Genomic DNA, 22,394 nt, shown 5'->3' with positions numbered 1-22,394 from the left:
AGGTGTAGGCGTGAAGTACCACTAATTGTAGGGTACCAGTCTATCAAGAAGCTTCTTAGTATTAGAGATGAGATGATCAATGATAGTGAGAGGGCTAAAATCCTGCCACCCTATATTTGCAGTGGTAAACATGAATTCCAGGCTGAAGCATTGGTGGGGATCAGGGGTGATGAACACATAGGTGCGGTGGTAGATGCCAAGAGGAAAGCGCAGCCAGCTGCACATTCATCTCTTTGCAGATGCCTGCTAATGGCGTCACATCAAACAATGGCATGCACAAGTCCCTAAATGGCACTGTCTATAGCTACAGTGCTTAGTTATGCTTGTTTCATAAAATCCCACATGTTGCCTTGTGGGACAGTGAACACATCATTCGGGAGTGGCAAATGCAGTGTGCCAACTTGCGGAATGTTCTTGACCTTGAAGAACCACCTGCCAAACGTAAAAGAGAAAAGTGCTCTGAGTGCAACGGATGTAAAACTGATATCAAAATAGTAATGACATCACTTGTTATTCACTTCCTTTGTTGGAACCTGCCCTCTGGTACCTGTTATTGCGATGCTGATCTTCTAGCAGCTAAACAGTTTTTAAAGAGTAACTTTGGAAGAGAGTATCTCTCTCATATTGTCCTGTTCTCAGCTGGATTGCTCATGTTTTGCTCTGACATCTCTAGTGAGGAATGCAGTGCATTCAGGTGTCAGCCATTTTCTCATTATCCTTATCAGTGATAAAATATGACGTTATCCCGGTCACTCCAATGTTATTTACATCTATTGTTATCTTATACCACATGTGCCAAAGCACTTAGAAGCAATTTACCAAAAAAGAATAACAATGGTGAAATATATATACATTTCTTTTAGAAATAATAGGTGTGGTGTGTGAATAAGCAAAATAAGGGAGGTAATGTTTCAAAGAGGAGTGGGACACTGGGCAACTGGGAGATGACATGTATCTTAGACTGTGGGTGCATTTAAATAAGAGACATTAGCGGCGAGGCCCAGGGAAGATAGTTGAGTAGACAAGAATGACTGGAGAAGGAGATTTGAAGAAAGGAAGACAAGTGCAGCAAAGAATGAAATAAAAATTGGAGCAAGCAAAGAAAAGATAACGAATCTGTGTGGAGTAAGACAATCTGAAAACCACAGCGATAATGATTGGGCCGCCCACCGACAAAGGCTATGAAATGGGAAGGTTGTGTAGCAAATAACAGTTGTAACAGAGATGCAACTTCATATCTAAGAGCACATCACAGCAGAGGGAACAGTCACTGCCACCTCCAATGCGGAAAAAGAGATCGCCAGCAATGGGATATTTCATGATTTATGAAATCATTTGCACACTAGGTACGGCACACTAATGCAATACTGAGTACTTTAAACTTAACACTTTCTTATTTTCAGTTGGTCTGCTTGCACCTCAAAACCTGCAAGTATCGGATGAATGGTACACCCGGTTCAGGGTCACCTGGGACCGCGCTGCATCTCCCGTTCTCGGCTATAAACTTGTGTATCAACCCAAGGGTGAGTACAAATGTCGCTAGACTCGGCAGCTATATTATTTCTTAACCAAACTCTTTAAAAAGAGCTTTCAGAATGTAATATTTACTGAATTCTTCACTTATACTTGCAACAAAGTACCCTCTTCCGTATGTTATAAGGATATTTCAAGCCACAGAGGAGTTCCATGACGGAATAGAGGAGTGAAGCCAAAGGCCATGGTCCTTTTTAAGGTCATGGAATGTGCAGATGAATTAGAATATCCTTTTTACGTAGGCTAGGGGATATTTTATTCCTTATAATACATGGCAGTAGACTGCCTTCCCCTTGTGTATTTGGCCTCTTACTTAATGGCTCATAAGAGATCTTCCAGTTGCTGATACATATACTCAATGTAGAATCTGTGGATTACAAATAAACATAAATAATATGCAGTTTCTTATGTGTAGCAGAAAAATAGTTTAAGAAGTTTAATAAAATACATTTATAAAAGTTTTGGTTTTGTGCTTTAATATGGGCAGTGACATGTAGATTTCTGCTCTCGTATGCTAAACTCCAGCAGTGTGCAAAATAAATATACTAACATTAACAGTTCCTTATCAGTTAATGGCTGAACAAGTGTCACAGAAAGTAATTTTAGAAAAAAATGAATTTGTAGACCTTGTCACAGTGTTAATTAAGTGCTGCAGTGGTAGCTGGACATTTGCTATGTGCTGGCTCAAGCAGCAGGCGTTTTGATGTTGCAACCGAAGCATAACTGATTACAGAGCAGTAGTAAGGTCATTTTCTCATACGAGGTTAGAAGTGATGTTACAAACTGGTCTTTAATAAGAACATAAGTTACAGACTTTTATACTGGTATTGCAGGCTGCCATGGACTATATCATAACTGGTGTCATCCCAGGCATACACATGTGTGTAGAAGGCTCCCCTGTGAATTGGTCTGTTTCCTGTGTAAATTAGCTTCTGTTTTTGTCTAATCACCTCTATTTTGAAATGTCTCCAGCATCCTTTGCCCAGCTCTGTTCTATTTGCTACTCCACCCTTGCTCTATTTTACTCTATTTTATACTAATTTGTCCTTTCATAGTCTTCTCTTAGTGGGGCATTTATGAAGGGATTCAAGTCATATTTTTCTTACTGAAACTATTCTGCTGGCTCTGCGACCACATGTATGATTTCAGAGTACTGTGAGTACATAGAATGCTGGCATTCGCAATATATATCCCGACAATAAGGCAATAGGACATTATTCCACCAAGTCCCATAGTGGCACATATATGCTGTCACTGATAAGGCATGAGTCAATTTTAATAATTTGGCAACAAAGGGGTTTACAGATATTCAGGTAAAGACATGATTTGTGTCTTGCATCAACAGAATGATAATAATTATAATAATAGTGATAATAGTAGTAATAAATAATAGTTTGGGATATTAGAATGTTTGACTCTGGTGTTGTTGCAGAGGGAAAGCCAAAACATATTAAATACGTAATGACCTTATTTTCTTGGTAAAACATGTATCATTTCTATGCATCATTGTGAGTACTCCTCATAACGGTTTGAGACCGTGCTGCACACTATCCACTGACCCATACAACATTAGACATCGGGAAGAGTCGACCCATTGATGGCCTAATACTAAAAAGCAATTGATGACCATTCACAGGTTTCAGCATGCATTAAAAAGTAGTACATGACAACTGATATAGGAGTTTGCTACAATAACACCCTTAACCAATGAGTTTATAAAAAAATACCAGTTAGACATGAAAACAAGGATCACATTTGTTCGTGATACACTACACTGGTGTTGACCCATACAAAAAATGCCAAATAAAGAAACGTTTAAGACAATTCTACCTAAGTGATAATTTTGATAGAAAATCAGAAAACAAATGTTTGTTAGTAGGTTGACACAGTGACTGGTCATGATTTGGTAAAGGGAGGATCAGTACTGCCGACCATAAGCCCACATGCCATGCCTGGACAACAAGACAACTCCATTCTCTCTATGCACAGATTAAAGAACTTTTCATGAGCACCTAATACAATCATGCAACTCTATTTTCAAAGTAATCTCACATGTATGAGTAAAATAAAAAGATATTTAGAATATATGATTCAAACACTTCCTGTTTTTTTCTGTTCTAGATGCTGATGAAACGATGGAGGTGTTTGTTGGGGATGTGAATACCTACCAACTGCAGAATCTGGTTCCTGGAACTATTTACGATTTACAAGTATACGCGCAGTATGACACAGGATTGAGTGGACCACTCATCGGAGAAGGCACCACATGTAAGGGAAAGTTATCCTTAAAGAAAATGCAAGATATACTTTTTAGTACAACATTTTAGACATTTAGCACCATCTTTTGTGTTGTGTAAATTCTGTCCAAAAGACAAACATCTTAGACTGAAATTCACAGGCTCACCCGCCTCCACTGCTAATTCCATCTCAATTTAATATTTAGCTAACGTTCATCAATTTTCATCGTGCACTATTTCCATGTTTCCCTGATATCAGGGAGAATCACGGATTTGGTGCAATGCCCTTCATCCTAGTATTTACTCTTGAAATGGGAACCCATCCTTCGCCTATCAGACAACACATAAAATCTACTTGACATTATGGCAATTATTTATAATAAAATTAAGAACATTGAGCACGAGAAGACTTTTTGAAAAGTAGATGCCAGCCCGTATGTAGTATTTTCACTCCGAATTTAGTTTTCCTGCAATGAGCTATGTTTTCTTGTAGGAACTCACTTTCCTGTTAATGGGAATAACAACTTAAAGTACTCTAGTTGAAGGTCCACTCGACCTAAACACAATGCTTTTGCAGAAAAAAATGAGTACAGCCTCCCGAAGGAACCCGAAGATCCCAGTTTTGGTAACATGGCCGAGCTCAAAGCTCGATCATTGCAGAAAGTGATGGAGAATAACTGTTAGCATTTGTTTGATATGGCTTCTTGTAAATAGAGTAAGAGTCTAATGCTAATACAATTCAAATCCTACAAATACATTTGTTAGCCACGGCACAATAATATCCCAAGTGAGATCAAAAAGGAACACACACCCAACGACAATTAAGTATTGAAGTCTTAGAAAAAAAACTTTCTTGAGACCCATCAAACCATCTCAATATATTTGTGGGAATCTTTGTGGGAAACGTCCGTGGGGCTGTCCTAGCCAGCCATAGGTTCTAATGCCGAGTGGCACAGTATTGTCTAGATGAACGACCTAGGGATTAACGTGTTTTACATTTGAACTTCCTCTGAGCAGGTGCTAATGGTGGCGTGTAACTCTGCATTTGCTACACCCTTTAATGGGACTGGTGCACAGTCAAAATCAATACTCAGACACAGGAAAGGATGTTATTATACAACAGGCCTTTCCTTTCCCAATTATATACTGAAGAAGTTTCACATCTAGGATATTTAGTGACATTTAAGTACTTTTTTTTTCTTCTATGTTTGGATCAGATATATGGAGTGGTGATCCTTGACATCCGCAGGACATTAGGGCATGCTTACTGCCCTTCACCACTATAGGGCTTAGAATGGGGTACCATATCCATTTGGATCGTGCCGCTGGTGGATAGACTGCAATAAAATGACTAAGTCCCGGCTTGGTGAAGACTTCAAAAGAACAATGATCATTGTGGGTATTACCTCTAATAGAGTCCTGCTCTTCACTTGATGCTAACTAAACATATGCGCAAAGATCACTAAGATCCTTGGCTTGTGCAGTCTTCTCTACCTCCCCACACTGGAGAGATGGGAGACAAAGCAATGCCTCAGTGTTGGGCAACACCATGACAGTGCTGCTGTTGGATTCCATACTTCTTCATCTTGGTCTTATTACAGATTTTTCCAACCCCTGTCTTTGCCTGGATGAGCCTTCCTGTGAGAAACCCGAATCAGCAAACATTTGGTGATTCATCAAGGACAAACCTTGGATGAACTTTGTGAAAAGACGGTTGGAAGTATGTGCACATTTTTTAAACGGGTGGGGGCATGGCTGAAGCTCCAATCCAGTCTGGGACAGCTTCCAGGGAGGCAAGAAATAATTGCTGGAGGCAAGCCTATTTAGCAAGGATAGGCAGAGTAGTTGTAGGAAGAAGGATAAGGTGAGTTAGTGAGTTACTGGGACCCAGTCGGAGAGTGGCATTTAAGTTTGGCTTTCATTAAGCAGCATTGAGTGACACTTCCACTGAACTGGATTAAGTGAACAACACAGGCTTCCTCTCCAGAGATTTGGGGAGGTGGGCAACACCACAGTCAGTGACCCTGAGCGGACGATACATGTGCCTTCGGGTGACAACTAAAGAGGAGGAGCGGGGGGGGCACAAATCCCTTGCTGTGTGTATTGGGGATGTCCCAATTGCTCTTGGTGAATTGAGGGACTCATCCAACTCGCATTTTAATCCCTGTCCCCTGTTAACTTGAAAACCGTGGAAACCACCAGCACAACCCCAAGTGGACAAACAAGTGGACAAACACGGCAACACACACTATAAATCAATCCAATCCAGTAAACAATATAATACACAATAAACACATAGAGGGGAAAGTGTGTTCTTTGTGGTTTTGTGGTGTTTGGCATTTTTCAGGAAGCAAATATAAAGAAAAAAAAACGTTTTCCACAACTATATTGATGCCTGCTGTTGTAATGGAGCCTTCAGCAAGTCATGCCTGTCCGAGCAGCTAGCTTCCCCCTAAACTTGCAGACTGGCAGAGAGCAGGCTCTCTCTCGCCAGAGACTTAAACCACATCTTGCAACTATAGTTTGCCAACTATAGTTTCCTCCTGTTTTCCATTGTATGTCATGCTGCATTATGTAATCTGCTTTTTATGTTACCTAGATTTTGTGGAAAACTTTGATGCCTCTCTGTTAAAGTTTCCATTAGTTAAAATAACGAAATGAATACATGTTTTGAGGTGAAGAGTACTTTTCAAGTGCCATAACGATTTTTGCAGCAATGATACATTGCCATTTAAAAAATGGCAAAATGATTACATTGCCCAAGTGGCATAGACAAGGGCGTCCAGTGAGGTGCAGGGGCAGGTCCCACCCCCAGACCCACTGCCACCCCACAGCCCCAGGGCCCACCTGGGTTTTGGCCATCATCCAACTGTCTTTAGAATTGTTCCTGGCGGTCATGATGGTGAATGTTTGCTTGTTTGATGTGCAACTAATGTCTATGGATTCTTTTCTGTAACTGCAAATCTTATGCATAAAAACAAGAAGCTTGCTGTGTCCAACTATGGCAAGCTCGTGACTTTATCAAAGGCTCCTCCATCATTGAGCCGGGTTTCATGATTTTCCATGGCAGGTATGACGACATCTATACAATTACTGGGACCTGACTTTTTTTCTTTTATTTCAACCCCTTTACACCACATATATATGGGAGGGAGACCCCCTGGAGCCCCCATACTTGCATTAGATGCCATTACCCCACACATATATATCTGGTGTAAAGGAGGTCGATATAAAAGAAGTCTACATGTTTCGGAGGTCGCGGTGATGAGGGCGCAGTAATGATGTAATTCCGTGTGAAGTAATCAATCCGTCTTAGTTTTTTGGCTCACATCATATGGAATTCTCGTACTTGTAACACGTACTTATAAAACTGTAGACCAATGCAAACTGACATGTTCTAACAATACCAGGACTTCCAGAACGTTATTTGAGAGTTCTCTTTCGGAATATAGTGTGATTAAAGTAGTTGCGTGAGAAAAATGGGGTGTGATTTTTGTGCATTGCTTGTGTTAGAATGTTTACACTCTGCCATTATTTTGCATGCAGACTATGTTTGTGAAGCACAAGTCAAAACATTTACTTTCATACGTTTTTGTGTACTGTATAATGAACACACCTATCTTTTAAGAATGCGACCGTCTACAAAAGGGGGGAGATATAGAGAAGACCGAGCGGAGGCCAGGGCGAGGGAGGCCCATTGGTAGGGTTGATACCATAGGGCCAGGTACACATATATGTAGTGCTCCCTAGATCTATGTGGAACCTGCATGCATATTTATAAAGACTGTACGTCCATCCTTTCATCCTTACTTAGTGGATACAATGGGTATAATAACATCTGTTAAATACCAAGCAATGAAGATATACTGATGTAGTGTTTTGTGACACACTAAATACCCACAAAATGTTTCTTATGACCTATACAAATTCAACCTTCAGCACGGTCACAGGAATGTGCAAAAGTAAACTCTTCAATTAAATATAGCTCCCTTATTTTATGGGGACCATTGTGCTACTCCCATCTGTATACGGTGAAAGCCTACCCATAAGTGACATTCTGGCTACTCCACTGCATAGCCCTCCATAGAGAAAAGCCATGCTGCATAGAAAAACCCAGGTAGAGTGGGATTATATCTCATAATATAAGAAAGAGGGGGCCAACCCATTATCCAGTTTGCCCACCTGCAGTATGGAATCGTCTCTTCCAGGGGGCATGGAAGCTGTGACCCATGTAGGGAGCAGGCCTTGGTGGCCCCAAAGGTGTGAAAGCGGTATCTTGGATCTTTAGTCATGTAAGGCCCCAGTGAGGCCAATTGGTACCCCTCCCGCCCCCATGAAAAGCCTCCCACCTTTCCGTCAGCTAAGAACTTGTATGGAGTTGGGTAGTTTTTCAATGGGTGCGTAATGCCAACTTGTCAGGGTATGAGGCTGCATCAGCATGGGGACTACCCTGATGCTAATGGGCTGTGCTTGGCTCTGCATCTGCCGTCAGCATTGGCTGGAGGATTCAGCCTGCTGGATTGTAAACTCCTATCACTCGGGGGTGCGTACTACCCATTTGCATACAACACATCTACCTCCTTTACCTTTGCAATAAGCATTTAATCTAGTGTGCATGTTTGGATATTAAGATACTGAGGCATAATGCATAGTTACAGATCCAAAACACAGGATATGTTGAATTCCTAGGATTTGAAAAGCAAAACATTTTTGGGAATGGGAAAAATTACATGATTTCTTGTACTTAGTTCATGTGATACAGTGGAAGAAGATTGATCGAATTTTCAGTGCTGACATTGTTGGCTGACAACAATGAAATCTTTTAGCGCAAATGCTTTTATCAGGTCTGCAAGCAAGTGATGTAACATTATGTCTTGAAAGGTGTATGAGTTAGAAAATGTCTTTAAAGGATATATTTGTTTCAGTTGTGCTGTCTGCGAGTGGCTTAATATTTTTGTAATGTTCCTTTGCAGTGTACCTGAATGTTACTGATCTAACAACTTACCAGGTTGGGTGGGATACATTCTGCATCCGGTGGACCCCACACAGAGCAGCCACTTCCTACAGAATAAAGTTGAATCCTGTTGATGGTAAATATTGGTCCAGGTGGATAATTCATGAGGAGTGATTGGAGGGAGATTTGCAAGGGCAGCCGTTGGTATAGCGGGCAAGAGAAGCAATGGATGGAAATCCAATGTGTGTGTGAGCTCCCAGTCCCACTTGACCATGGACCATACAAAAGGGTATGAGCACAAGTGAAGTTCATGTAAGAGGAGAAGGTAGAAGTGAAGAACATGTTTTGGCTGTCTCACCAAATTGCAGCTCACTAGTGAAAGTAAGGCACTAGGCTCAGAAAGCTGCATACATTCTGAGGTACCATGCCTCTTCTGAGGGGAATTCCGTTCAACCTCATAATTAGAGCATGGAGCTACAGTGGCAGTCATCCCATTTCCTTAGAAGAGGCATGGCCAAGTGAAATACTAAATTTTGCGAGGGATGCAGGGAAAAGGGCAAGCAGAAAGGGGGGGTGGTTCCATGGAGTGATTCCCGATAGAGATTCAAGAGCCCATGGATTCCCTTTTTCAGAAGAGTAGACCTTGGATCCAAACTCAGTCAATGTTAAAGAGTGTAAAAAGGTTGTAATGCAATACAGTCTAAAGATATCTAGTCTCTGATGGCTGGATGAGATGGAGTGCCTGGATCTACCTGACTGTGTGAATGCTCAAAGGGAAATCAGGCTAATCGTTGAGATCAGAATTTGCAATTCGGAATATGTATTTGTCACCATGCAACATAAATAATGCATGTAAATCTCACATGGAGATCACCATTTGGGGAGTTCTCGAGATAGAGGAAGTGTCCTAGCTGTAATCACAGAAGACACTTGTGTGTGCTCGTGCCAGGAGGACATCCTACAATGAAGTGCTTTTCAGCAGGGATTAGGGGCGATGGGGTTTGCTAATTGCCAAGATCATTGCAATACATAACATATGTTAACTTTGTAGGCTCTCGAGGACAAGAAGTGACAGTTACATCGTCGGAATCGACATACTGCTTCCAGGGCCTGAACCCCGATACAGAATACACAGCCACAGTCTTTGTTCAGACACCTAACCTGGAAGGACGGGGCGTCTCAAAGAATGAACGCACGTGTAAGTGAAGCAGGGAATATTCGGAATGATACAGTAGGCTGTGGATTGTTTTTATAGCTTTGAACATAATTCAGTTAATCAGACATCTTGTAACTAACGTTTACATATATACAATGATGATGCTCGATCACAATAGTTTATCTGACAAATTCTCCTGGGAAAGACCCAGCCATCTTCCTTTTACTGTGTTAGGCTGTTAAAAACGTATTGCATTCAAGGATCCTACGAGTCGCGGGGGTGAAGAATGGTCTGTTTCACTGTATTTGTTAGACAGGGATTCTTCACAGCCGGCCCCTCCTCTCTCCTTGGTCGTTTGGCAGCAGCCGATTTCATAGAAGTGATGTGCCGAATGTGATTACTTTAGTGGTGGGACTGACATTGTGATGGATTCTTAACTATAGAACGCAATTTCCTTAAATTCTTTCAAATGACGGCTAATTCTGAGGTTACATATTTCAGATATATGTTTCTTGTACAGTCTCAAGTACATAAAGTGATGAAAGTAAGGGGTAGCATCAAAAGCTCAATGCTGTCTTAAGTGGAATGCTTTGTAAAGTCATAAAACGCATTCAGCAATGATCACTGCTCCTGTAAGACTAGCGATCAGCAACACATGTCTTAAATCCAACCCAAAACCTTCTAAAACAGTAACCAATGAGATAGTGTCCTCCTTTGAAAACAAAGTTCAAGATATCAATCAGGCAGACCACCACTATGAGACAACCTTGTGCTCACCAACAAAAACAACCTGTTGTAATGCAACACATTCCAATAAGTGTCAAGCAAGTACATGATCACAATCACCTCCAAACTGAAAGCACCAGGTGCTCAAAAAGTCCCTGGCCCAGCCTCATTTCTGAAATGACAAAAGGAACAGTGGTCACCACCAGTATGTACCTGTGCAGGGCCTGTTCACAGCCCCTCACTTGTTAAGAAGGCCATAATCACCCAATCCTAAGAAACAATACAATGCTGACCCTGTCACACTGGCTAACTTCCACCCATAACTATGCTCACTTTTGAGGTTAAAACCACGCAGTAATCATTGAGAAATGGTTAGCTTTTGCAAATACAGAAATACATTTAGGAATCCAGACTTGTACACAATCAACCATTTGGCTTCATGTCTACTAGGGGCATTAAAAGTGCCCTGGTTAACATCCGAGAAAACCTACTGCAACGATTTGACATTTGACCTCTAGTCTTGCTATTAATAGGCCTCTTGGTAGTCTATAGCATTGTTGCACATGACATCCTTCTCTTCCTCTTCCAAGAACACCTACATTTTTGGGATTCATACATACCCCATCATACCCCATCTTTTCTTTGAGCAAGCAGCATTGGAAGGTGAAGGTGTGAGATACTGCAACACAAATGACACCAATCATGGTTGACCCACAGGTGGCCTTCAGAGATATTGTGCTTAATATTGCTGATACAGAAACAGCAGAAGACCAACATTAGGTAATGTAAATTACACAATAGCCCTTGGAGCACTTTATTAAGACTATGGGCCTCATTACGAATATGGTGATAATTCTGTGATTTCTTTCATAGAATTACTGTCAAACCCATTGACCGTTCCCACCACTTAGTTCAGCAGATTTCTGCTGCATTGCGAGTGGTGGTAGCAGGCTCTCTTGTCTCTCCTTTCTGTGTCTGGTCTCCACTGCTTTCAGGCATGTAGCACCCAGGCAGGTTCTCTGGTTTCTCCCTTCTTGATCTGGTTGCTTGCATCCCGATGTATAGCCCCAGCAGACTTTCAGGTTTCAATCTGGGGCTCTGGCTCTCGTCCCGTCTCTTTCGCAGCACCTACACCCCTCCAGAGTCTGGCTTCCCCTTCTGAGTTAGTCTGCGTTTCATGGTCTGGGGTTAAGGTGCCCTGGAATCTACTGTTTTTGCAGGTGTTCACTGAATAAATGGCTGGCCAGTTGATTCTGTGCACTGACTGATTGGAAATGATTCTTTGTAGATCAAAACTCAGGGGGAGGGCTTTAAAAAGACTAGTGATTACTTTGAAATCATGCCATTTAATCTGGGTGTTTTTTTCGTGAGCCTCCCGTATCCCTGTCTTACCGGTTTGCATCCCTCTTTTTGCAGGTACATTGGTTTAATTCAGGGGAATTTCCAATTAATGAGGCTTGGTTGCTTCCTTTCTCCTTTTCTACAGCTAATTTGCTTTTTCCATGTAGTTTTGGGGCCAGATGCATGTCTTTTATGTACAGGCCCTGCTGCTGAATGGGGCTTTTTAGTTGAGTGGGGGGGAGTACTACTAGTGCAGCAGGGAAGAGTGAAGTGTCTGGACTAGCTCACCTCTTGCCATTGGGGAGCAGAGCTGCTGGTTGTATTTTAAGCACCACAATGGTTCCCTGCTGGAAACTCGGGGTGTGGCAGGGGGAGGGTATTTCCCTTTGCCTCTCTGGATCTTTGGGAAAACTGGTACTGACTCTTTAAGACGTCTTAATGTAACACTCCACCTCAAATAGTAAGTAGGTTGTGCAGTGCCCGCCCTTGTCACTAGGGCTCCAGCAAACATCGAGATATTTGGAGGGTCTCTTAAAAATCCCATATACCAATTCTGAGTAGTTCCTCACTTAGCCTGTCGGCCTCCTCTGGCCCGGAATCCCTCTTGTTCCCAAGAAGGCTGGACTGGGAATGTGCGTTCATCACACTATTGCATCCTTTTCCCTTATAGTTCAGCATTCTGTTGCTTCTCAGCTGGGCAGGTTTGCACGTATACATTGAAAAATACGAATACACATACAATTCAGGAGGTGATCTGCGTGTATTATGTTGCAACCTGCAAGGCATCGTTTTGGACAATTCAGGTTCCTACAGTAGAAAAAAGAAGATGAAGTGGACGTGATCAGTACAGCATGTCTTTCATAGCCATAGAATGACAAGTGGACTTTAGATAGAGGAGCAAATGACAGTCTGCATCAAGGGATATGCAAAAGTAGCTTTGATTCATATACTTTGCCTTTAGGACAGGCCATGACCTGAGCATCCATTTTAAGCATTCAAGATGTAACATGTCACAATTGTGTGTATGATTGAACCATTTTCTTGTTAGGGTTGCCTTTTTTATTTTTTTTAAATGTGTCTGTTTTTAAATTTCAGTGGTCAAACCAACCCAAGCACCAACCGAACCCCCGGCCCCACCTGCTCCTCCCACGATTCCCCCTGCAAGGGATGGTAAGTAAATCTTTGTTTCAAGTTTTTTCTTGTCTTGGACCTAAGAAACAAAATGTGCACTCAACTTCGTCCCCCACACCACACAGCTGAAATAGTACATCCTGGCATTGGAATAGCAGGGGACTCACATTTGTATCACAGAAGGGACCAAAAGGTCCCATCTACCAACTTTGCAGGTGCACATTCAAAAGGTGGCATTCAGTCATTTGCATGGGGGTGGTGGGTTGCCCAGAAAAACGAGGAAAACCCAAATGCCAGTGCGCAGGCTTTGGACTACAGTTCAATGTGCACGTGCGCAAATGGCTTCTGAGGTGTGAACTGTCTGTGAGCAACGTGACAGGTGGTGCAAGTGCAGAGCACATCTGCAAGGAGTCATTTAAGCTCCCCCTCACTCTCGCCTAAATTCTACTCAGTGTAAGTTTGCTAAGACTGACAGCAAGTCAGGATCCACGCTCGCAACAACTGGGAGATGATTTCACAGAATGGCGGCGGTTGACCTCACCACACCCACAGGAGCAATCGGGAGGGGAATTTCTGTTCCATGATTGCGTTCATTCCTAGTATATGCCCTGTGCAGGACGTGTGCTTGCATTATGCCTGAACATTTTAAATTACTGAATCACTCAGGGGTGCATGAGAGCACAATTTACTGAGGCCAACTTCTCCCAACTAAACATTGTTTTGCCCCCTGCTTGCCCAGGCAAATACATGCCACTGACTTTTAGTCTTGACCTCTCAGCAACTTTATCATTTTATCCCTCCTTTGATACCGGTGGCCTTTGTAAGGACTTCAATTGCATATGTGCCAACATTATCAGTTCCATTCGCAAGATAATCATGCTTTTACCACAGTGCTCATACTTTAACATTTTTTAAAAACAACTGCAATTCAATAACTTTAATGCGATGCTGTGCGGTGTTTAGTCAGTCATTTGGATGGTGTCTTATGTCTTTATGTTAAGAGGTTCAGGAAATGCCCAGTGTTTGTGATTTTCTGGGTCCTTTGCAGAAACCTCAATTAGCCAGTTGGGTTGATTAATACACATTCCTATGTTAAGCATCCTGAAGGCTGTATATTCTAACTATGTATGTGTTCACGTTCAGTTTGCAAGGGTGCCAAAGCGGACATAGTCTTCCTGATTGATGGCTCGTGGAGTATTGGCGATGATAACTTCCACAAAGTGCGCCAGTTTGTGTTCAATACCATCGGAGCCTTCGACGTCATCAATCCAGCTGGAATTCAGGTGCGGAAAATGTTCTTGGAGAAATTGGCTTTGCAAACATTGTCTTTGAAATTACACATTCCATATGTGTCCTTTCCTGAGAAATGCCTCTTTATATTCTGCCTGGTGTCCATAGACGTTTCAATTAAATCTGGATTGTGGCTGACCTCGGAGATCTTTATTTCGCTGTTTGTGATCCTGTTTCATTTGTAGCTCTTTGACAAATATCTAAGCTCTCAGACTTCTCTATGAAGGATGTCTTCTTGTTATTCCACCGATTCCTCAAAGGTCTCCCCTCCCCAGTCTAGAACACATGAAACTCTCAGTGTCGGCTGCATGTCTTAAACCACTGACTTCCACCCACTAGGCCAGGAGGCAGTAGGCCTGCCGAGTTTTATAAGCGGGCTGCCTAAGGTAACACAAACAAGGAATGTGCCTTTTCCACTAGCAGCATTTCCTGCTCTGATAGGTGGGCCAGAGGAGGAGGCGAGCCACCACCATGTTTGAGATAGTATTGATGGTAGCATTGCAACCACCACTCATACCTCCATCTACCCAACTCTACATTGAGCAGCATTTCCTGCCACTTGGTTTAAAGGAGGCAGAGATGAGGCAGAGGTGCAGCAGAGGTGGAGCTTCCACCAGCTCATCTGCTGGAGTCTCCACCTCTTAGGAGGCATCTTCAAGTTTGACAGAAGAAGGGGTGGCTTCCTTCTGCACCTCTTAATTAGGAGTTGTCCTTAAGGCTGACAGAGGATGCGTTTCACACCTCTTGATTAGCCCGTCTTCTCAAGCATGTTTGAAGAAGGGTAGCTTCCTTCTGCACCTCTTAATTAGGCTGTATCCTCAGGTTTGACAGAAGGAGGGTGGCTTTCCTCAGCACTTCTAAATGAAGAAATGTCTTTGATAGATGGAGGGGTGGCATCCTTCCACAACTCTTAATTAGGCGATCTCCTCAAGTTTGACAAGAGGAGGCGCGGCTTCCTTCTGCTAAGGTCTGTTTCAATACCTTTGGTCTATGGCCGTCTTGCTCTAGTTTATCCATGGGGAAGGCTCTGTTAATGTAATATGAACACGCTACTTCTAAGTGGGCAATGTCATGTTCAGGACTGAAAGAATGTGACAGTGATTGCTCTGATGATGGGAATGCTGGGACAAGTCACAATGTGAACCTCCACAGCTTGTTTGAGGTTGCAAACTTCACTTCGGTCAGAAAGTGTTTTGGGGCTCTTTCCAGAATGTGCTCAAAGACCATAATGGTTCATTTTCACACACATCCCCTGGTGACAGGGGCCTGGGCATACAGAGGTTTATACATCCGATTTGTTCGTATAGGTCATGCTCCTGCTTTCTCTTGATTGATCCCGGAAGCCTTATTTTTAACCGTCAAGCTCAGATTGCTAATGTTAATTTAAATCAAAATGTGAGGTCATTGTAGACACATATTTATCTCACATGTGACAATAACCTTATTTCATCAAGGTAATAGAACAGATACATTCCATGATTCAGGCCCACCCTTTCAGTAACCCACCCATAGACTTAGCAAATGTTACTTGGTTGAGTATGTGATTATCATAGTACATTATCTCTGAGGGTCTCAAGGGGAGCAAGCAGCCACATTGCTCTGGCAGATAAGCGTTACCTCTGGCATCGTCCCGTGTGGCGGCAGTAATGTGGGATCTTGACATGTTCTCTCGATGCCAGAATAAAAGCCATGCCAAGGAAGTTGTGGGCAGTGGGATCCCGTGATTGCTTTTGTATGGCAACAGCTGATGTATATTCAAAAGTGCTTCTCTGCATCGGCTGGAAATCAGACATTTGTCTTCAACTAATGTGTGGGATATCAGTCACGATAAACGCTTCATGGCTGCGCCACTTTTATGATCCCAGGGAATTTATAGCAGTGCTACAGCTGCAATATTAAATGGAGGTCTAGTCTTAGGACCACTACAGCAGTATGTCGAATGTCTGCCCGCAAGCACTCACCTGTGCCTAAAATATCAATGCACTTTCATTGCTTGACCTATGGGAAAATGCCTTCTCTACTTCACGCCTGTGGCTCAGATTCGCAATCATTGATACAATTTTCATTAAGAGACGTCAGACTTCAGAGGACACCTTGTTGTTTAATCTACACCTGTGGTCTGCACCCTATGGTTCGTTGGATGCTTTGAACTACAGCTCCCATCAGCCGTAGTCAGCATAATCAATGGTGTGGGCTCATGGTATTGGTAGCTCAAAACATCCGGAGAGGCGCAGATTGCAGACTCCTGATCTAGAGATTAACAATTTTGTCCCCAAGAAGACCGACGGGTGCGCTGTGCATGCATGAAGAGTTGCATACTTAGGAAAAAGTAGGAGCATGAGTACCAGTTCTGGTTGGTTAACATATGTAAATAAACCAACCTGGCAAATATATAATTAATTATAGCAATACGTACATCTTTATATTCCTCAGTCTGCCTGAAAGTATGCAACGAACTTAATGTAAAGTAAGGAACGTTCCTCTTGGTTTTGCAAATTTCAACCCTTAAAGATGCACAATTAAAAACCGAGCGGCAAGGTTGACCTGCGTGTAGATACTGCCACCGACCTGCAGCTTGTAATTATGAACAATGTAAAGAAAATGTGAAGTTACTACAAAAAAGAAACCCCTTTTAGGAGCAAGTCCAATAGACATTAAAATAAATGAGTTACTTTAGAAAGGGGTTAGTCTGTGACCCCATTTCAGTGTATTGAGATAAGTTAAACTGGTGGAGGTGTGTCATGGCTTTCAGATGCAAAAGCCCCTATCAGTTCTCTTCACCCAAACATTAAGGCTACTTTAGGGAGATTTCTTTCATTTACCCCTGACAGCAACTTTTTAAATGCATAGAGACATGTTAATTCGGGCCCTAAGCAGGCGCACAGGCAGCCCATGATTTCCTACAGCCCTGGATTTGGGGACCACTTGCAAAAGTTCTGAGATGTAGATGGACTCCCAGTAAGAGATACTTCAGCTCCACCTCTTGGCCTCTTGCAGGCAATGTCTGCGAGTCCATTGTGTAGTCCAAGTAGCCGGTTGCATGTGTTAATATCCCCGCAAAAATATTGCGATACAAAAATATCGCCATATTATTGCTGTGATATTGACCCATGGACCCTGTGGGGGACACCCCCGCAACCCCTGCATTATTTTAAAATGTGCGGGGGACACCCATGCAACCCCACGCTCCCACAAATTAACCCCCCAAAAAATATCGTCTATGGCGAGACAAACGGCCATATGTACGGCGATATTTTTGGTGGTGATATTTTGTAGGGATACCTAGTAGCCGACATAGTGCTATTTTTCCAGTCTCAAAAACATCTTCTGCTTAATCTACTGTAGTGCTCCTTTCCCCATGCAAGGGAGGTTAGAAACAGTGATCCTGTGGTGATGGGTCGGAGAAACAGAATGACAGGTGCCACCATCAAAACCAACTGGCCATATGGGGGCAAGGCACCCAATGTGTCTAACCTCCCAGCAGATGAATCGTGTGAAGGAACCGTTCCTAGACTCGTTATTGGTTGCATATTTTACACAAGATTTTGTTCAACCATACCGGGGGGTGGGGGGTTGAAGATATTGCATTACTCTCAACCCTTTGCCACTCCCATTTATGGCAAATAACAAATGGAATGTAAAAGAATCACAACCCGTCGTCCCCCATCATCTAGTAATATCTGGTAGTATGTAGTAAGCTGTACAGTGCCTCATTGGATCTATGCATCTACTGAAGAAATATGTGTGTACCGTAAAGATCACAGGTTTGAATTCCAGCCAGCCCACTCAGCCTTTCATCCTTCCTAGGACTATAAAATGAGGACAATTGAGCTGACTAATAGTAGCATCCGTTATTAGAGTGCCTTGAGACATTATCTGATAAGTTGCTATAACAATAACTGGTTATTTTGTTATGTTCTTTTTTTTGGCTCCCATGATCCTGGTATCAATGGCCGACCCTGCCTCTTCTGCTCCATGGACTGAGAAGTTGGTGGCAATGTTGGCAGCCCTTGTTTCCCATTCGCCAGCATGGCCAAAGCACACTAAAGTTACAAACAACACAATTTCACATTCCTTTGATTAGGTCTAGTTGATGTACACTAAAGTGGCAAATACCTGGTCCTGGTGCAAGTTTGGCCAGTAGTGGTCCACCAGGCTTAGCGCTGTCAGGCCTGAATGTAGGGATGCCCTGTCTGTGGGCTCAGGACTGTTACTGGCCAAGACCACCCCCAACACCAGATCATTAACGCTATTAGCATCCATGCTGCTAATAATATTTTTGTAAGAAAAATGGCTGAAGGGCCAAGGCCTACCTGCGACATTGTGCTGCTCCCATTTGGGGAACACGTTTTTCAATGGTAAAGAGAAAAGATACATAAACTATGAGACGGATTCTAAAGGAGAGGCTCACTTCAAGTGTGCTGTACAACCTAAACGGACACACCACAGTATCAGAGATCCTGCCTTTGCTAATGGACGATCATTCCTCTGAGCACTTTAATGGCGCTCTGCTAGATCATATTTCGACACCAGTTAGAGTGCAATTACGCGCTCTCGTCAAGTTTACAGAAGACTGCCGTAGCATCGGTGGCGTGGTTTTGAGAAGTTACTGAGTCATTATAGACACACCACTAAGCCCTATAATACGCTTCTCTTCCAGGTTTCCTTTGTGCAGTTCAGCGACGACGCGCAGACCGAGTTTAAACTGAACACTTATGCAGACAAAGCCCAGGCCCTGGGAGCGCTCCAGACCATTCGATACAAAGGAGGAAACACAAAAACAGGCAAGTCAACAAAGGTCGTGTCGGGCAGCGTGAGTCTGGACTGGGCAAAGGTGGGAGCAGTTTTGATGGGGTAGTGTGAGGATGGACGCAAGCCGGGTTGCTGTGCTTAGAGGAACTATGAGTAAAATGACAGAAGGGATGTGTGGTAGCAGCCGAAGTGTACAAAAAAAGTACTTGAAGTATGTTCCTCTTTGCCCTACCCCCACACAGCCTCCTTCCAAACGACCCTTATTACAATTCCCATGCATGGGTCCTTCCTGCCTGTACTCCGTTCCATCCCCCTACACTATGTTTTACCACTGGACTAGCAATGCTTTCCAATCACCGACCATTCGCGCCTCTTATGGGACCATAGCCGGTCATCGCCACCCATTACCTTCTCACACAGCTGTGCCTGCAGCAATTTCACATTTTTTTCTGTAATTAAGTAGGGCTGTGGTGTGGCTCAGGAGTGGGCCTTTGTTCCAAGCTGGCTACTCCAATAGACAAAATCAAGCCAGCGCCTGCAAGATACCTAAGCAAGATGTGACACTAAAGTGTTACTGGCAGGTTTTGGGTTTGAATCCCCACTGGGGAGGAGGGTGGTAAAAAACAAAGGTTCCCTTCTCTGCTGTCCAGGAACTCTGTTCTAGGTGGGAAAAAGTAAGGGGAAGATGGAGGATTTTCCTGCAAAGTAGATGGACGCCGTACCCTTTAGTTCCTGCCCACCTCAACTTCTGTGTGTAGGAAAGGAAAGAGACATTCACGGCACTGTAGCTCGCCCGAGCAAACAAGGCAGTTGTGGGAGAGGGGACAAGTGCAGTAGACATTTATACATGTAAAACGATGGTGGCATAATCTGCACACATACACATTGAACATTACATTGACTTTTACACCGGCTCACTGTGCAATGTGTTGAAAAGCACCTGTGCTGGTTACTCGCATTCGGAGGTTCTTACTATGATGGGTTTGCCTCTGAAGATGTTTGTCTTTGAGTCACACATTCAGATGTTTTGCGTCATAATACTGTTCGAGTTTTATTTCATCGCGTTTATTACAGTGTGGGCCATGCCATGAGTGAGAGCACCGTGCAGTTGTGCACATTAAGTAGCACCAATGCTTTAGCACACACATAACTTTATTACATTACTGTATAGGGGTAAGCAAGGGGCACCGATCCAAGAGGTCTAAGGCTGATGGTGCAGTACTGCTCAGAAGACAAACACCACTGATTGGGTGGGTGCCATGGTCTTCCAATGGTACTAAGATACATGCCTAATGCTGGCACCCCCCTGCTGTATGATCAGTGTGTACAATGGTCCCCTCCCATTTTACTCCAGGGGATCTGCATTCTAAAGTAAAGGTAAAACACAATGACTGTGTCCCATGGCAAGTCTGCGTGTAGGAGAAACAAGTCCTCACAGTGCATATACAATTAAATGACACATCTTTGTATTTCATGCACTAGCCTCTGGACACCTTGCGCATCCCCCAATAAACGCTCCATTTTCAGAAGCTACTTGAGACATGGCGCTTTCCTGCTCAGCCGTCTCTCTTAGGCTCACGCTTCAGTGTCCAGCACTGAGAGACCTATTGGATGTGCAATGGTGCACTCTATAAAGGCACACTCATTTCAAATCGAATCCCTCTGTGCTATGTGACACTTATTTAGTTGTGAAAGTCAGTGGGCCAGCTGGGGGATGGTGGGTGGTTTCCCATTATGCTTTTTTCCTCATGGGTAAATTGCTTGTTGAAATGATTTCCCAATTAATTTACAGGCAGGGCTTTGGCCTTCATCCGTGAAAAGGTCCTGACCACAGAGAACGGCATGAGGCGGTCTGTCCCCAAAGTTCTGGTTGTGGTCACAGATGGGCGCTCGCAGGATGAGGTGAAGAAGTCCGCTCTGGCTATACAGCACTCAGGTGAGCACCCCATAACAGTACTCCTGTTAGATTCTATATGAGTCTTCAACCCGCTGCAGGACGCCTATAGTTCAATATGGTGCATCCAACAAGTGGATCCTCTTTTTTTATTCCTAATTGATGCTTGCGATGCCATCGAATGTGAAGAAACACATATGTTGCTTGCGTCGAATAGTTATGGGTCTGGGCAGTGACTGTGCGGCATTTGCACGACATGAAGTCACATCGCCTGGCTTACATTTTGCACAGAACATGTAATCCAAAGAATGTGTAACTTTGCATGTCTTGGTGCTGTGGTGAGATGTGTGGAAGGCACTTTTTACTATATCCTATAGTTAAAGCTCCCTGTTCTACGTTTTTACTGATTTGTACACATACATGCAAACAGTATTTACTCTGGTTCCTGGCAGTGTTCATAGAAACTGAAGAAAAAACATGGACAAGTACACTTCTTGTTTGCCTCCCTGTGCTGTCGGTCATGAATTGGAAGGGCATGGCTGTGCAAACTGAGAGGGTGTAAAGTGCACATACATGAGGTCATTTTCCTTTCATGCAGTTTACATGGCTGCAGAAATGTGTTTTGGGTCTGCACTAATCACGGGATCATCTGTTTACAAAAGAGGTAGTGCTTTTTTAGGTGAAAATGGAGTTTGATGTGATGTGCGAATTCAGTTTCCGTGCTAGTATGTGTATGTGCTTATTTTTGGCAAATAAGTGTGCGTTGGTGCGTGAGTGTGGTGAAGGGGAACACAATGGAGACACTTTTGATCCGTTGGAGTCCAGCCTCATTGAGGCGACATCTTGTAAGAAGAAATGAAATGCTGTTTGAAAGTGTTGCCATTTTCAGCAACATTGAGAATTAATTGTTCTTTGATTTGGAGGTGTCCCGTTGTATGGGTGTACCCTTTGTTTTCAGCAACTAGAGACCCAGTTGCGTGAAAAGGAAGAATGGAGCTTACTTTGACCTTCGGTCATAGGAATACATGTGGATAATTACTAGTTGCAACACATTTACTTTACAGAGAAAAAATAAATGTGGATATATATCGATGAAAAGACAAGCACATTTCTGCTGCCTATAGATGGCAATGTCGAAAAAATAAATGCCGTAAAACCGGGAGCCTTACTTATAATGCACTGTGACAGATTCACAAAGCTATTTGGGCGACCAAGCCTGTGAACTTTGGTAGTTTACACAGGAGATGTTCACAAAAGAAAACGTCATGCGCATAAGTAAAACCGTGTGTCTAGTGCACGCAGGGATGTGTCCATTGCACGCCTGGAACTTACTGCCAGCTCGTCATTAATGGGTCTTCCCGGAGGATCTTCAGGGCGGCC

The 22,394-nt window shown here is 43.2% G+C and overlaps 1 protein-coding gene across 5 annotated transcripts in view; it reads left to right on the top strand.

The window, feature by feature from the left end:
• COL12A1 (collagen type XII alpha 1 chain) overlaps positions 1-22,394 on the top strand; it is a 296,727-nt gene that overhangs the window by 201,870 nt on the left and 72,463 nt on the right. For all 5 annotated transcript variants that reach the window (XM_069606261.1, XM_069606259.1, XM_069606260.1 and 2 more), the window contains 8 exons: positions 1,404-1,523; positions 3,655-3,801; positions 8,744-8,860; positions 9,776-9,922; positions 13,043-13,117; positions 14,222-14,361; positions 19,029-19,156; positions 20,917-21,056. In XM_069606261.1, coding sequence (XP_069462362.1) covers positions 1,404-1,523; positions 3,655-3,801; positions 8,744-8,860; positions 9,776-9,922; positions 13,043-13,117; positions 14,222-14,361; positions 19,029-19,156; positions 20,917-21,056 — 1,014 coding nt within the window. The remainder of the gene's footprint in view (positions 1-1,403; positions 1,524-3,654; positions 3,802-8,743; positions 8,861-9,775; positions 9,923-13,042; positions 13,118-14,221; positions 14,362-19,028; positions 19,157-20,916; positions 21,057-22,394) is intronic.

Source organism: Ambystoma mexicanum, chromosome 4p (genome assembly GCF_040938575.1).
Source record: "Ambystoma mexicanum isolate Mex_15411 chromosome 4p, UKY_AmexF1_1, whole genome shotgun sequence".
NCBI classification, from domain to species: Eukaryota; Metazoa; Chordata; class Amphibia; order Caudata; family Ambystomatidae; genus Ambystoma; species Ambystoma mexicanum.
Note: the sequence above shows the minus strand (reverse complement) of the source record. Positions and strands in the feature narration are given on the sequence as shown.